Below are 18,270 nucleotides of genomic sequence, written 5' to 3'. Positions count from 1 at the left end.
TTTTTTTTTACAGTTCTTACTTAGTTTTTATTCATAATCATAAACTTAACTCTGCAATCCAGCTAGACTTGAAGGGGAATGAGGAAAATATGGAACCCAAAGAACTTCACTGAGAACAGAGATTACAGGGTACTGCGAGCAGATGGGGCTGGAGTGCTCTCCTGAGCTACAGAAGGAATGGTCTGGTGGGTAAGAAGCCCGCAAGTCAAAAGAATTAGAGTTGTCCACAGTCGGAAATGGTGATCTTCTTGCTGGTCTTGCCATTCCTGGACCCAAAATGCTCCATGGCTTCCATAATGTTCATGCCTTCTTTCACCTTCCCAAAGACCACATGTTTGCCATCCAGCCACTCAGTTTCGGTGGTGCAGATAAAAAACTGGGAACCGTTTGTGTTTGGTCCAGCATTTGCCATGGACAAGATGCCAGGACCTGTATTCTTCAGGATGAAGTTCTCATCCTCAAATTTTTCTCTGTAGATGGATCTGCCGCCAGTGCCATTATGGCGTGTGAAGTCACCACCCTGGCACATGAATCCTGGAATAATCCTGTGAAAGGAAGAACCCTTATGTCCAAATCCTTTCTCTTCAGTGCTCAGAGCACGAAAGTTTTCTGCTGTCTTTGGAACTTTGTCTGCAAACAGCTCGAAGGAGACGCGGCCCAAGGGCTCGCCATCGGCTGCGATGTCGAAGAACATGGTGGGGTTGACCATGGCTGTAGCAAGCAGTGAGAGGGGACAGCGGCGTCTGCAAAGCGGCCATTTTATCTTACTTTTAATTTTTGATATTATAATAAAATTACATTTCTCCATTTAAAAAAAAATACTGCAAATTCACTCAGAGTCGATACTCTCTCTAGCTCTGGCAACACCTCTTCTGTCAAGGAAAGCTTAAATATTTATAAATAAGCATTATTTTTTGAACTGTGTATGTTATGTTTTAATTGATAGAATAAAAACAACCCAGCACCATGCTAGTAACAGTAGATAACTTATGATTGCTGCTGCACAAGATTGGGTCTACTTCAAGGTGGTGAGTAATTTGATGATACTAGTGAACGCAAACAATTTTCATCAGTATCCATACATCTTTGATTGCAAATTTTCTAATCATAAGGAATACTGTGTGAAACATGAAAACATTTAATTCTTAAATGATAATTTTGGAAGAAAACTACATATAAGTAAGATAAAATTGTATGGAGTGTAAGTTTATATTTCAGTAAGTACAAAGCAAATTTTCCATATTATAAACAGTATAAGCATGGCGTCACAAAGTAGGGAGGTGATTTACACAGTGTATGATGTAATATTATAGCACAATGTTTGTCTCTGCTCCTTATGGAGTGTATGCTGATAAATGGCACAAGCAGAGTCAGCTTGGCAAATTCAAGTTTAGGTTGTTGAAGATTCCTTCCATTTTATTTTTACTGCATTGGTTAGGAGGCCATTTTGCTGATAACAAGAAATTTTGAATATCACAATGCACTTCTAATTATCTGCCTAGAAATGGCAAAATACATCTAAATATAACAAGCCCATGATGGATAGCCTCCAAATTATTCAAAATAGTCTTCAAAGTGAAATTGTATAATGCCATCAACTAATGACTAAATAAATAAAATGAATATGGTGTTACTATACAATGACGTGTAATTCAACTATATTATTAAAGAAAGTATTTGGTACATACTAAATGGCATGAGTAAATTTGAAAGTAGTGATTAAAAGCCATATATAAGAGCCAATAGTGGTGGCACATCCTTTAATCCCAGCGTTCAGGAGGCAGAAGCAAGTGTATCTCTGTGAGTTCAAGGCTAACGTGTTCTACACACCATTTCCAGAACAGCCAAAGATTCACAGAGAAACCCTGTCTTGAAAAAAACAAGTAAGAAGACATTATGTGAAATCTCCATATATGTTTAAAGGTTCAGAAAATAAATTATGTTTATTTCACTTGGTACTACCCCAGAATCAAAAATATTTTGCATCTAAGATAATAGGTAATTCATGAGATAATAAAAATATACAAAAATTTTATTGTATAAATGGTTTAGAAATTTGGAAGTTTGGCAACTGTATATTAAATTTTAATCTTAAATTGTGAATTGTTTAATATAAATAGTGTGAAATGAAGTGGTTTTCTCATGTTTCATGCCTTTGCCAACAATGAATTGGCATATTGTATGAAATAGATTCTAAATGTCTTATCCTTCATAATATATTCAGTACCCACACCAGCATTTGAAAAAAAGTGTGTATGAAAATTTATGTTATTGATATTATTATTATTTATATTTATGATCTGGATTCTAATATTTATATTTTCTCAGTAAATATTGTCTTATATTAATAATCATAAAAAGCTAAAATTAATATATTTTAACACTATCTGAATATGAAAATTGTTAAATGGTTTTTGTGCAGTAGATATAATATATAAATGTATAAACATATAAACAAAGAAAAGTTTAAAAACAAAGCACCGAAAATAATTCAGTGAATCCCAGCAAGTCACCACAAAAGGTGTATCTCAAAAGAATAATAGCAAATAGTAAATAATTATATTAAAAGTTCTGTATAGAGTTGGCCACTAGGGTAATGCAATTCAAAACTACATTTGAGACTTTATTTCATTCCAGTTTTAATGACTATTATTTAAAAAGCAAATAATGGCATTTACTGATTATATGATAGACAACTGATCTTTATGTACAACCATTCAGCATTTAAACTAGTTTCAGTCATTAGAAAAAAAATGAATAGCTGTGTTTTTAAAAACTAAAAGTAGAGCTATAATATGATTTTCTACAGAACATCCAGGTATATGTACCTGAAGAAAATGAAATAAGCACACAGTAGGAATAATAAAATTTCAATGTATATGGCAGCACTATTACAAATAATTAAAACCTGTGGAATAAGAAATAGTGTCCATCAATTGATATTTAAATAAAATGTGGTGTATATAGTATGTATACAGAATATTTTCTATATACTCATAATATATACATACATATTATAGGATTATCTAGACAAAACATTGGATAAATATTTCATAAACAGAATCCATCATGTTAAGCAAATTGAAATAGACATGGAAAGCCAGCCGTCATGCAGTTTATTTCACATAAAAACACAGATGGACCGAAGACTAGAAAACAAATAAGGGATTTTGGAGGATTAAGAATAAGATTGCAGGCAAAGAAGGGTAATATGAGAGAGGAGAAAGGATGATGGCCTCAGCCATTGAAAATTAATGGGTATATGTCAATATCATAATGGCACCATTAAGTAAACTGATTTAAATCGCATGGTGATTTGTTAATAACTACAACAAAACAAATCATAATGTTAGTAGATATTATTTATATTTCCACATGAATATATACAGGAAAGTACTATATCATTTAAATATAAAATGCTTACATTTTAGTAGTCCTTATCTAATATATAAAAAGTTGTAAGAATCCTACTAGTATTCACATAATCCAGTTGGTATCTCATCTACTTAACCTCTTGAAATATGAAATATGGCACTGGAATTTCATCAAATTGATTATTTTCTCATGATTCATTTAATGAGATAGATTGTTCTACATTGTGAATTTTATCTCTTTAAGGAACATTTTTCTGGCATCTTTACTATTTCTGTAGTAAGGCTTGATTTTTGTTATATGGTATTGTCATAATTTCTTCAGAGAGATTCTTAATTAAGTATTTTAAGTAATAATTTTTACCCAATTTTTGAGTAAGCAATGTTATAAACAAGACCCAGGGTCTGATGAGAAAATACTTCTTGGAAAATAACACATTTTCTTGCTGATAAATTTTAGACAGTGAAATTAACACCTCCAGATTTCTGAAGCGAGTATTCTGAATATCATTTTTCTGAATATATATTAAGACTTCTTTTCTTAAAAATATATCGAGTTTTAGTGGGGCTATATTGATGGGTCAGTGATTAAAAGTTTAACAGTTTTACTGCTCTTACAGAGCATCTAAATTTGGTTCTCAGCACTCATATGACTCACAGCCATCTATAATTCCAGTTTCACGGGAACTAATATTGTCTTCTATAGTCCAAGGGACCCAGGAATTTATACAGTGCACATAAATGCACTAAATCATATATAAACACATACTAAATATAATATGCATATATGAATATACATACATACGTATATGAAAAATTCTACAACTATTTTTTTAATTTTTAAACATTAATTTATTTATATTTTAAATGTACTTCTTTTGCTATCACTATACTTCATATAGTTAGAAGCTATGCATGAGTTCCACAAAAGAAACAGAATGGGACAAAACTCCTGGAATAGGAGTTCCAGATAATACCAAAGAGTTAATGGGAACTAAACTTGGGTCCTCATCTACAACATCAAGCACTACTAAATACTAATCCATTTCTCTATGCTAATTTTTATGCTTTTATAAATAAATTTTAATTTAAAATTTTTAATGCAGAAATTCATGGTATTTTTTAAAAATATTTTAAATATAATTTTTTATTGAAAAAAAAAAGATTTCTGCCTCCTCCCCGCCTCCCATTTCCCTCCCCGTCTCCCTGTTCCCCCTTCCTCCCTCTTCTCTCCCCCTCCCCCCACTCCTCTCCCCCTCCCTCTCCAGTCTGAGGGGCAGTCAGGGTTCCCTGCCCTGTGGAAAGTCCAAAGTCCTCCCCGCTCCATCCTGGTCTAGGAAGGTGGACATCCAAACTGGCTAGGCTCCCCCAAAGCCAGAACATGAAGTAGGATCAAAACCCAGTGGCATTGTCCTTGGCTTCTCAGCAGCCCTCATTGTCCGCCATATTCAGAGAGTCCGGTTTTATCCCATGCTTTTTCAGTCGCAGTCCAGCTGGCCTTGGTGAGCTCACAATAGATCAGCCCCACTGTCTCCGTGGGTGGGTGCACCCCTCGTGGTCCTGACTTCTTTGCTCATATTTTCCCTCCTTCTGCTCCTCCTTGGGACATTGGGAGCTCAGTCCAGTGCTCCAGTGTGGGTCTCTGTCTCTATCTCCATCCATCTCCAGATGAAGGTTCTATGGTGATATGCAAGATATTCATCAGTATGGCTATAGGATAGGGTCATTTCAGGTTCTCTGTCCTCAGCTGCCCCAGGAACTAACTGGGGACATTGCCCTGGGCACCTGGGAGCACCAAATCTCTTGCCAACCCTAAGATGGCTCCCTTAATTAAGATGTGTGACAAAAGTATTATAGCATTCAATATTTTTTCTTGAAAAATACCAAGAAATGGAAATATAGAGACAGGAAATAGAGGTAAATGCACAAACATATTTGTCATATTTCTCTTTGTATATTAAACTGCATGCTACTCTTGGTACGGAAAACTTTCTCCAGTGGGTAAGCTCTTTCTCAGCTTAAACATTGTGATAAACATTTTTAGTCATTAAAAAAAACTATTTCTTGTGTAATATTTAATAATATAATGATCTATTTTAAAATATTGCTTCTCTAAAATAAAATTAAATACAACACAACTTGCCAGGGAGGCGAGTAAGTGGCCACACTGCCAGAGAGTCTCAGGGGACTTAACCCAGGCCCCCTCCAATTCCCTAAGCCTTTCTTTCCATCCAGTAGGGTAAGTTCCCTGATTCTGGCTTTCTTTACCCCCATTCCACCCACCCACCAAGCTCGCTTTTTCATCTGCAAGGTCCTTGGATCCCCAAACACACCCTGCTTCAGGGCAGAGGAGATCTGAGAGCCTGCTCCAGTGCTGAGGGGACCTAAGAAAGAACAGACCAAGAAAAACTCCCAATTACACAGTCAGCCACAGCAAAGATTGGATCAAGACCCCAAGACATTATTGGCTTCATTTGAAGGAAGAAATGGGCAGACACCAAGGCAAGAATTCCTCAATCATCCTGGAAAGCAACATGATAGCACGAGAACCAGTCAACATGCAAGAGAAAACTTGAACATCTTAACCCAGAAGAAGTAGAAGAAATTGACTTTAAACCTAATCTCATGAAAATGATGGAGACCCTTAAGCAAGAGAAATAGGAGACAAAGAAAATGTTAGAAGAAATCAATAAATCCCTCAAAGATACCCAAGTAAACCAAGAAAAAGCAATCAAACAGAAAAGGAAACGGTTCAAGACTTGAAGACTAAAATGAAATTAATAAAGAAAACACAAACCAAGGGATGGCTGGTTATGGAAAATCTGGGTAAATGAACAGGAACTACAGAGACAAGTATAACCAACAAAATGCAAGAGATAGAAGAAAGAATTTCAGGTGTTGAAGATACTATAGAGGAAATGGACTCATTCATCAAAGAAAACAGCAAATCCAACAAATTCTTTTTTTAATGAATTTATTTATTTATTGATGATTTCCGTCTATTCCTCGCCACTGCCTCCCACTTCCCTCCCCCTCCCCCAAAAAAGTTCCCCTCCCTCATCAGCCCAAAGATCAATCAGGGTCCCGGCCCTGTGGGAAGTCCAAGGACCACCCACCTCCATCCAGGTCTAGTAAGGTGAGCATCCAAACTGCCTAGGCTCCCGCAAAGCCAGTATGTGCAGTAGGATCAAAAACCCATTGCCATTGTTCTGTAAGACAAACCCAAAAAGAGGAACACAGGATGTACTCACTCATAATTGGTTTCTAGCCATAAATAAAGGACATCGAGCCTATAATTTGTGATCCTAGAGAAGCTAAATAAGAAGGTGAACCCAAAGAAAAACATATAGGCACCCTCCTGAATATTAACCTTCATCAGGCAATGAAAGGAAACAGAGACAGAGACCCACATTGGAGCACCAGACAGAAATCTCAAGGTCCAAATCAGGAGCAGAAGGAGAGAGAGCACAAGCAAGGAACTCAGGACCACGAAGGGTGCACCCACACACTGAGAGAAAGGGTATGTTCTATTGGGAACTCACCAAGGCCAGCTGGCCTGGGTCTGAAAAAGCCTGGGATAAAACTGGACTCGCTGAACATAGCGGACAATGAGGACTACTGAGAATCCAACAAATTCTTAACACAAAACATCCAGGAACGTCTGGGATAACATGAAAAGACCAAACCTAAGAATAATAGGGGTAGAAGAAGGAGAAGAACTTAAGTTCAAAAGCCCAGAAAATATATTCAACAAAATTATAGAAGAAAAACTTTTTCCAACCTAATGAAGGATATTCCTATGAAGGTACAATAAGCTTACAGAACACCAAATAGACTGGATCAAAAAAATCCCCTCACCATATAATATTCAAAACAAAAAAAACATAAAGAATAAAGAAAAGATATTAAGAGAAAGCCAACAGCCAACATCAAATTAAATGGAGGGAAACTCAAAGTGATTCCACTAAAATCAGGAAAAAAGACAACGATGTCCACTCGCAGTAGCAATGAGTCAATATATGGAGATCAATGAGATTCAAGCTGGAAAGGAAGAAGTCTAACTTTTGTTATTAGCTGATGTGGGAGTGATTTCTTTCTAATCTGTTGCTTTCATTAGTTAATTAATAAAGAAACTGCCTAGGCCCATTTGATAGGCCAACCCTTAGGTGGCTGGAGTAAACAGAACAGAATGCTGGGAGAAAGAACCTGAGTCAGGCATTCGCCATGATACTCCCACTCCAGACAGACACAGGTTAAGATCTTCCCTGGTAAGCCACCTCATGGGCTACACAGATTATTAGAAATGGGCTAGATCAATATGTAAGAGCTAGCCAATAAGATGCTGGAACTAATGGGCCAGGCAATGTTTAAAAAAATACAGTTTCCATGTAATTATTTTGGATAAAGCTAGCCACGTGGGCGGCCGGGTGCCGGGGATGCAGCCCAGCCGCTCCTATTTCTACAGACTGGCGTTCCAACATAATGGGCTAAATCCACTTAAAAACCCGAGAAGGTTTAAAAATAAGGGAGAGAGAGTTTAACACAGATTTTTACTGTTTGTTGGTAGTGTGCCGTAGAGAGATTTCCTGATTCAGCAACAACAGCAGAAAAAAAGCTGTGTCATTTTAAAATGCGGCTTCCTGGGCCTGTGCTGCCAGTGCAAACTCTGGCTTTAAAGCATTTCAATGGCCTTTATGGGACTGGATGTTTGTGTTCCTGCTCTGGATCGGGAGGAAAGTAGCTGAGACCAGGCCCTTGGCGCAGCGCTACCCGCCTGCACCTGGGCAGATGGCAGAATCAGGCTTAGGCAGGCAGAAGAGCATGGTGGATTCCTGCCACCATACAGAGACATGTTTTCAGACTGCGCAGTGCTCTGCATGTCAAATTTGGCTGTAACTTGGATGAAAAGTGTTTCTGAGCCGGGCAGTGGTGGCACACGCCTTTAATCCCAGCACTCAGGAGGCAGAGGCAGGTGGATCTCTGGGAGTTCAAGGCCAGCCTGGTCTACAAGAGCTAGTTCCAGGACAGGCACCAAAGCTACAGAGAAACCCTGNAGGAGGCAGAGGCAGGTGGATCTCTGGGAGTTCAAGGCCAGCCTGGTCTACAAGAGCTAGTTCCAGGACAGGCACCAAAGCTACAGAGAAACCCTGTCTCAAAAAAACAAAAAAAAAAAAAAGAGTTTCTGTGCCGCATGCTCAGTCTCAGAGTTAAAGTGCTGAGTGCGGCTCCTACTTGGCAGCCCCAGAGCTAGTAGAAAAAGGTTCATCCTCCATTTTTATATTGGAGAGAGGTGGAGCCAACATCCACAGCAGCCCTCCACTCTGCAGCTCAGATATACAACTGATTAAGTCACAAGCAGCTCCGCCATGTTGGACTGGGCGGGGCAAGCTGGCAGTACCTGTTTTTGACCTAGGAATGTCCCAGCTTAGATTCTTAAGCGTTTAGTGATTTAAAGGCGCAAAACAAAGTGCTCCTGGATAGTAAAAAAAAAAAAAAAAATTACAAATTCATAATAAAACAGATTCAGACACTGTTGGATGAATGTACATAGGCTTGGGAGAGAGAAGAAGAATATAAAGAATAAAGTTAATGTCTTAAAAAGAAAAAGGGTAAAGTCTTTAAAGAGACAGAGTACAGATAGTTAAGAGATTAAAAGAAATAAAGAAAAATAAGCCATGTAAAAATGGAAAATTCACAGAGAGTCTGGATTATGTACATTGTGTTTTCTTTAAAATTTTTGACTGCGAAGGAGCTAAGTACAAAGGGACATTTCATTATATGGGCTGCTAAGCTGAACCTGCACATATGTACTAAAGGTATCTTGACTTCAGAATTTGGATCTAAGGTTATGATGCTTTGTAAAAGTCCTTCTTTTGTTTTTGCATAGGATGAGACCCTGTGGATTTCTTCCATTCCAATATGGTATGATAGACCATGCCCTCCTGAAAGGTTGCTGTGAACACCTTCAAGAATAGCTTCGCTCAACTGCCAACTGAGATGAAACTAGCACACAGGTTATACCATGAAAGACCTAAATAACAGTGCCCACATTCAGCAGGAAACATTTTTGAGAGAAAAAACTGCGCCCATATTCCCAAATATTGTTTATAAATGTTCTTTTACATTTAAAGGGGGATATGATATAGATATGAATTATTTGCAATGGTATGGATTTTAAAGTCAATTTTGTTATATGTATATGCATATTTCTAATATTGATTAAGGTATTGTGATTGTGAAGTTCATTTTTAAAATGTAATGTATAATTAGGAAATATAGGTTGTTAATGGACAATCATTGATAATAGTCAAGCTTGTAGTCATGTTAGTTAGGTTTTCTAGATATATAGAGATATTTTTGTTAGATAGGCATTCTTCATATCTTTCAAAGACTGCAGAATATGGCATTTAAAATATTTTAATAATTTAGTGTTTTTCATGGCAATGAGACACATCTGCTCCTGTCAGCACCAATCTATGTTGAAATAAGAAGCAGCGGGGCTGCATCCCCAGCACCCCGGCCGCCTGCTAGCTTATGCCCGAAATAACAACACACAAACTGTATTCATTTAAGAACTGCTTGGCCCATGAACACTAGCCCTTACAGGCTAATTCTCGCACCTGGATTAGCTCATTTCTAATGATGTGTGTAAGCACCCCAAGGTGCGCTTACCGGGAAGATTCTAGCCTAAGTCCATCGTGGGTTGCAGCTGCCTGGGAGAGCAGAGCATGGCGGCTGTCCGGTCCCTCTGGAAGCAGTGCAGAGTCTGACCTCACTTCCTCTTCCGCCCAGCATCCTATCCTGTTTATTCCGCCCACCTATCTTTTAACCTATCAGGGCCAGCAGTTTCTTTATTGCTTAGCCAATGAAATCAACAGATTGATATGACACTCCCACATCAAATCTAATTCAAGAAGAAGATGGGCATCAAAGAGGATTTTTATGGAGTTTGATAGCCATTTGGGCAAGAAACTGTTCTTGCCTGGACTGTTACATAAACTGGACACAAAGAACCCACAGAGAGAGGACTGCTGAACTTGCCTAAAGGTGAGATGGTCTTTCAGGATTCCTGATTCATGAGAGTCTGAGAGACACTATGCAGGACACAGCAGAAAGTGACTGAACTGTCTTTGAAATTTCCTGCTTCATGGAAATGTCTGCTGGATACTATGGGCCTGTAGGCAGAAGATGCATGCCCCAGAGGTACAGAGGAACTTTGGGTGACTGTCCAGGCAGCGAGATGTCTCTGTCATTTCTAAAGTTTTGGATTTCTTGTTTGCTTAGGTAATATTATGTCCTTCTGGAGTCATTGATGGAATTGAAGAATGGATAGATAGTTATAGTTTTCCTTTGTTATGGTAAAAGATAAAATAGATATAAATATTGTAACTGTAATTCTTACTTCATAACTGTTTTGTTATATGTAATCTTACTATGTTAAAGTGATAACCCTTCTTTTTTGTTTAAACAGAAAAAGGGGAAATGATGTGAGAGTGATTTCTTTCTAATCTGTTGCTTTCATTAGTTAATTAATAAAGAAACTGCCTAGGCCCATTTGATAGGCCAACCCTTAGGTGGCTGGAGTAAACAGAACAGAATGCTGGGAGAAAGAACCTGAGTCAGGCATTCGCCATGATACTCCCACTCCAGACAGGCACAGGTTAAGATCCTCCCTAGTAAGCCACCTCATTGGCTACACAGATTATTAGAAATGGGTTAGATAAATATGTAAGAGCTAGCCAATAAGATGCTGGAACTAATGGGCCAGGCAGTGTTTAAAAGAATACAGCTTCCATGTATTTATTTTGGGTAAAGCTAGCCTGGTGGCAGGAAGCAGCCCACTGCTCCTATTACAACAATTAATAGATGATATGATAGTGTAGATAAGTAACTCTGAGAACTCTACCAGAGAAATCCTACAGCTGATAAATACCTTCAGTGATATCAGGATACAAGACCAACTCAAAAAAAAAATCATCAGCCCCCCCTATACACAAAGGATAAAGAAGTGGAGAAGGAAATCAGAGAAACATCACCTTTCATGATAGCCACAAAGAGCATAAAGTATCTTGGGGTAACACTAACCAAGGAAGGGAAAGATCTATTTGACAAGAAGTTTAATTCTTTGAAGAAAAAAAAATTGAAGAGGATATCAGAAAATTGAAGGATCTCCCATGCTCTTGGATTGGTAGGATCAACATAGTAAAAATGGCAATTCTACAAAAGGCAATCTATAGGTTCAATGCAATCCCCATCAAAATCCCAACAAAATTCTTCACAGACCTTAAGAGAATAATAATCAAATTTATATGAAAAAAAATAAGATAGCCAAAACAATCCTATACAATAAAGGAACTTCCAGAGGCATTACCATCTCTGACTTCAAACTCTATTACAGAGCTACAGTAATGAAAACAGCTTGATATTGGCATAAAAACAGAGATGTTGACCAATGGAATCAAACTGAAGACCCAGATATTAATCCACAAACCTACGAATATCTGATTTTCAACAAAGGAGCTAAAATTATACAATGGAAGAAAGCATCTTTAACAAATGGTGCTGGCATAACTGGATGTCAACCTGCAGAAGAATTAAAATAGATCCATATCTATCACCATGCACAAAACTCAAGTCCAAATGGATTAAAGACTTCAATATAAATCCTACCACACTGAACCTAATAGAAGAGAATTTGGAAACTTTCCCGAAATACATGGGCACAGGACACCACTTCCTATGTATAATCCCAGGAGCACAGACAATAAGAGTGACAATTAATAATTGGGACCTCCTATAACTGAGAAGCTTCTGTAAAGCAAAGAACACAGTTATTAAGACAAAAAGGCAACCTACTAAATTGGAAAAGATCTTCACCAATCCCACATCAGACAAAGGTCTAATCTCCAAAATATATAAATAACTCAAGGAACTAGACATTAAAGTGTTGAAATAGGAGCAGCGGGGCTGCGTCCCCAACACACCAGCCGCTTGGCTAGCTCATGCCCGAAATAACAACACACAAACTGTATTCATTTAAGAACTGCTTGGCCCATGAACTCTAGCCCTTACAGGCTAATTCTCGCACGTGGACTAGCCCATTTCTAATGATGTGTGTAAGCACCCCAAGGTGCGCTTACCGGGAAGATTCTAGCCTAAGTCCATCGTGGGTTGCAGCTGCCTGGGAGAGCAGAGCATGGCGGCTGTCCGGTCCCTCTGGAAGCAGTGCAGAGTCTGACCTCACTTCCTCTTCCGCCCAGCATCCTATCCTGTTTATTCCGCCCACCTATCTTTTAACCTATCAGGGCCAGCAGTTTCTTTATTGCTTAGCCAATGAAATCAACAGATTGATATGACACTCCCACATCAAATCTAATTCAAGAAGAAGATGGGCATCAAAGAGGATTTTTATGGAGTTTGATAGCCATTTGGGCAAGAAACTGTTCTTGCCTGGACTGTTACATAAACTGGACACAAAGAACCCACAGAGAGAGGACTGCTGAACTTGCCTAAAGGTGAGATGGTCTTTCAGGATTCCTGATTCATGAGAGTCTGAGAGACACTATGCAGGACACAGCAGAAAGTGACTGAACTGTCTTTGAAATTTCCTGCTTCATGGAAATGTCTGCTGGATACTATGGGCCTGTAGGCAGAAGATGCATGCCCCAGAGGTACAGAGGAACTTTGGGTGACTGTCCAGGCAGCGAGATGTCTCTGTCATTTCTAAAGTTTTGGATTTCTTGTTTGCTTAGGTAATATTATGTCCTTCTGGAGTCATTGATGGAATTGAAGAATGGATAGATAGTTATAGTTTTCCTTTGTTATGGTAAAAGATAAAATAGATATAAATATTGTAACTGTAATTCTTACTTCATAACTGTTTTGTTATATGTAATCTTACTATGTTAAAGTGATAACCCTTCTTTTTTGTTTAAACAGAAAAAGGGGAAATGATGTGAGAGTGATTTCTTTCTAATCTGTTGCTTTCATTAGTTAATTAATAAAGAAACTGCCTAGGCCCATTTGATAGGCCAACCCTTAGGTGGCTGGAGTAAACAGAACAGAATGCTGGGAGAAAGAACCTGAGTCAGGCATTCGCCATGATACTCCCACTCCAGACAGGCACAGGTTAAGATCCTCCCTAGTAAGCCACCTCATTGGCTACACAGATTATTAGAAATGGGTTAGATAAATATGTAAGAGCTAGCCAATAAGATGCTGGAACTAATGGGCCAGGCAGTGTTTAAAAGAATACAGCTTCCATGTATTTATTTTGGGTAAAGCTAGCCTGGTGGCAGGAAGCAGCCCACTGCTCCTATTACAACAATTAATAGATGATATGATAGTGTAGATAAGTAACTCTGAGAACTCTACCAGAGAAATCCTACAGCTGATAAATACCTTCAGTGATATCAGGATACAAGACCAACTCAAAAAAAAAATCATCAGCCCCCCCTATACACAAAGGATAAAGAAGTGGAGAAGGAAATCAGAGAAACATCACCTTTCATGATAGCCACAAAGAGCATAAAGTATCTTGGGGTAACACTAACCAAGGAAGGGAAAGATCTATTTGACAAGAAGTTTAATTCTTTGAAGAAAAAAAAATTGAAGAGGATATCAGAAAATTGAAGGATCTCCCATGCTCTTGGATTGGTAGGATCAACATAGTAAAAATGGCAATTCTACAAAAGGCAATCTATAGGTTCAATGCAATCCCCATCAAAATCCCAACAAAATTCTTCACAGACCTTAAGAGAATAATAATCAAATTTATATGAAAAAAAATAAGATAGCCAAAACAATCCTATACAATAAAGGAACTTCCAGAGGCATTACCATCTCTGACTTCAAACTCTATTACAGAGCTACAGTAATGAAAACAGCTTGATATTGGCATAAAAACAGAGATGTTGACCAATGGAATCAAACTGAAGACCCAGATATTAATCCACAAACCTACGAATATCTGATTTTCAACAAAGGAGCTAAAATTATACAATGGAAGAAAGCATCTTTAACAAATGGTGCTGGCATAACTGGATGTCAACCTGCAGAAGAATTAAAATAGATCCATATCTATCACCATGCACAAAACTCAAGTCCAAATGGATTAAAGACTTCAATATAAATCCTACCACACTGAACCTAATAGAAGAGAATTTGGAAACTTTCCCGAAATACATGGGCACAGGACACCACTTCCTATGTATAATCCCAGGAGCACAGACAATAAGAGTGACAATTAATAATTGGGACCTCCTATAACTGAGAAGCTTCTGTAAAGCAAAGAACACAGTTATTAAGACAAAAAGGCAACCTACTAAATTGGAAAAGATCTTCACCAATCCCACATCAGACAAAGGTCTAATCTCCAAAATATATAAATAACTCAAGGAACTAGACATTAAAGTTCTAAATAACCCAATTAAAACATAGGGTACTGAAGTGAACAAAGAATTTTCAAAACAAGAATTTCAACTTGTCAAAAGATACTTAAGAATATGTTCAACTTCCTTAGCTACCAGGGAAATGCAAATCAAAACAACTTTGAGATATCATCTTAAACCTGTCAGAATGGCTAAAAACAAAAACACCAATGATAGCCTATGCTGGAGAGGATGTGGAGTAATGGGAACAGTCATCCATTGCTGGTTGTAATGCAAACTTGTGCAACCACTTTGGAAATCCCTGTGGTGGTTTCTCAGAAAACTGGGAGTCAACCTACCATAGGATCCAGCAATACCATTCTTGGGAATATACCCAAGAGATGCCCAACCATTCTACAAAAGCATTTGTTTAACTATGTTCATAGCAACATTATTTGCAATAGCCATAACCTGGCAAAAAACTTAGATGCCCTTGAATGGAAGAATGGATAAAGACAGTGCGACACATCTACACATTAGAGTACTACTCATTATTTAAAAAAAAAAATGACATCTTGAATTTTCCATGAAAATGGATGGAAATAGAAAACACTATTGTAAGATATCCCAGACCCAAAATATGAATATTGTTTGTGCTCACTCATTAGTACATTCTAGCCATAAATAAAGGACATTGAGTCTATAGTTCCCAATCCTAGAGAAGCTAAGTAATAAGGTGAACCCAAAGGAAAACATATATAGATCCTCCTGGAAATTGGAATCAGACAAGATTGCCAGAAAGAAGTTGGGTGCATGGAAGTGCAGATGCGGAGGAGGGAAGGGGAGAGAGAAGGGGGAATTGGAAGGTTGTGGAGAGTTTGGGGAGTGGGATGGTTGAGATGGAGGAAGGACTGATATGGGAGCAGGGAAGAAGGTATCTTAGTTAAGGGAGCCATTTTGTGGTTGGCAGGAGGATTGGCTCTAGAGGGGTTTCCAGGTGTCCATGATAATGTCTCCAGCTAGGACTCTGGGCAGTGGAGATGGGGTGCCTGAACTGGCCTTGTTCCATAGTCAGACTAATGACTATCTTGAATATCACCATAGAACCTTTGTCCGGTGATGGATGGAGATAGAGACAGAGACCCACATTGGAGCACTGGACTGAGTTCCAGAGGTCCAGATGAAGACCAGAAGGAGGGAGAATATGAGTATGGAAGTCAGGACCATGCGGGGTTTGTCTACCCACTGAGACAGTGTGCCTAGGCAAATGGGAGCTCACCAACTCTAGCTGGACTGGGATAGAACGAGCATGGGATCAAACTGGATCCTCTGAATGTGGCCGACAATTGGGGCCGACTGAGAAGACAATGATAATGGCACTGAAACTTGTCTCTACTATATACACTTACTTTTTGGGATCCTATTCTATTTGGATGCATACCTTCCTAAGCCTGGATGGAAGAGGGGGTCATGGACTTTCCCTGCCCTCTCTTAGGACTGGAGGGGAAGGAGTGGAGAGAAGGGTGAATGGGGAAGCGGAGGAAAATGGGAGGAGTGGAGGAAGTGGACATTTTGAATGGTATTATTTATAAAGTAATTAAAATAATCAGCTGAAATAAAATAAAATATAAATTGCCATTGATCAATTCTAATTTAATTATATTGGTGTCTTTGGGGCATACACTACTAATGTTTTATTTTCTTGGCATGATCTTTAAACAATATCTTATATATGGTGGGTGGAATTCTACTATATCTCAAATTGTCTTCATACTTTTGTGACTATAAGACAAAAACTGCTGCTAATTATTATTTAAAATTATATATAATTAAATTATTTATTGTTTTTTATATCCTACCTGCAGTTTCTCATCCCTCCCCTCCTCTTTTCCTTCAAGTCTCTCCCCAAAACTTCCCCTCCTCCCTCCATCCACCCTTCTTCCTACATTTTTCTTCAGAAAAAGGCAGGCCTCCCATGAATATTTTTGACAGTCTTACCTGACTACAGGAGACAGCTAGTTCATACTCTGTGTCCCAATCCTTGCACTACCTTTCTTGCTCTTGCCAGAGATGTCTACTCCCATGCATTCCAGTTGTCTTTCCCAGTACTCTCTCACTTTCTCCTTCTGCTTGCTCCCTCCTTATACCATATGTGCCCATTCCCACTAGCCATCCAGTTACCTCCCCCTGACCAATGGTAATGTCTGTTCTCTTTCCCCTTTATGGTGAGATTCATGTGTTTGTCCATTGACCCCTTCTCATTACTTCTGTGAGTCTGTATATTTTAGCATGATTATCCTTTTCAATGGCTAATATCCACCTATAAGTGAGTACATATCATGTTTTTCTATCTGGGTCTACAATATCTCCCTCAGATTAATCTTGTATTTATTGAGATCCTTTATTGAAAACTCTGGCAGGTGTAGTTCTCTTTGTATACTAAAATATATGCTACTTTTGGTATGGATAAATCCTCTATATATCTTTGTGCCTTTTCCTCTATTTTCTTCTGAAGAAATTATTGTAAGCAATATGAAAACAGTTTTCATTGTTTCAAGAGTATTATTTTTGCTATGTTCATTACTTTCTCTAATTGAAAAATTGATCCAATTAATATATCTAATAGAAATATGATACCATTTTGTAGGCTGTCATTTTGTCTTGTTACCATGTCCTTTGCTTTACAGAAACATCTCAGTTTCAGTAGGTCCCATTTATTTATTGTTGCTCTCAGTGTCTGTGCTACTGGGGTTATATTTAGGAAGTGATCTCCTGTGCCCATGCATTGAAGGATATTTCCCACTTTCTCTTCTATAAGGTTCAGTGTTGTCAGAGTTATATCGAGGTCTTTAATCCATTTGGACTTGAGTTTTGTGCATGGGGATAGATGTGAATCTATTTTCATTCTTTTACATGTTGACATTCAGTTATGCCAGCACCAGTTGTTTATGATGCTTTCTTTTTTCCATTGTATAATTTTAGCTGCTTTGTCAAAAATCAGTTGTCAATAGGTATGTAGATTCATATATGTGTCTTCAACACAATTTTATTGGTCAGCCTCTCTAATTTTATGCCAATGCCATGCTGTTTTCATTACAGTAACACCACAATAGAGCTTGATATCAGGGATTATGATGTTTCTGAAAGTTTTTTTTATTGTACAGGATTATTTTGGCTATTCTTGATTTTTTGTTGTTGTTGTTGTTTTTCCATATGATGCTGACTGGTAATTATTCTTTCAAAGTCTGTAAATAATTGTGTCCGGATGTTGATGGGGATTGCATTGAATCTATAGATTGCTTTCGGTGGAATAGCCATTTTTTTTATGTTGATGCTACATATCTAAGAGCATGGGAGATTTTTCCATTTTCTAGTATCTTCTTAGATTTCTTTCTTCAAAGACTTAAAGTTCTTGTCAAACAGGTCTTTCACTTACTTGGTTAGTGTTACTGTACATATTTTATGTTATTTGTCACTATTCTGAAGGGTGATACTTCTCTGATTTCTTTCTCAGCTTCATTATCATTTGT

General features: G+C 38.0%; 1 protein-coding gene across 1 annotated transcript; it reads right to left on the bottom strand.

Annotated features, from left to right (window-relative positions):
* Positions 1-36: 36 nt before the first annotated feature.
* On the bottom strand, positions 37-718 carry LOC126486561 (peptidyl-prolyl cis-trans isomerase A-like). Its single transcript, XM_050118843.1, has one exon. The coding sequence runs from the start codon at positions 707-709 to the stop codon at positions 215-217; it is 495 nt and encodes a 164-aa protein (XP_049974800.1). The 5' UTR covers positions 710-718; the 3' UTR covers positions 37-214.
* Positions 719-18,270: the final 17,552 nt, after the last annotated feature.

The sequence above is a fragment of the Alexandromys fortis genome, unplaced genomic scaffold (genome assembly GCF_014885135.2).
Source record: "Alexandromys fortis isolate MF-2015 unplaced genomic scaffold, M_Fortis_MF-2015_v1.1 scaffold_114, whole genome shotgun sequence".
Classification (NCBI taxonomy): Eukaryota; Metazoa; Chordata; class Mammalia; order Rodentia; family Cricetidae; genus Alexandromys; species Alexandromys fortis.
The sequence above is the reverse complement of the archived record's forward strand: the minus strand, read 5'-3'. Positions and strand labels throughout refer to the sequence as shown.

Excerpts from the sequence above, each read along its gene's own strand:
- LOC126486561 (XM_050118843.1), bottom strand. The coding sequence starts at position 709 with ATGGTCAACCCCACCATGTTCTTCGACATCGCAGCCGATGGCGAGCCC.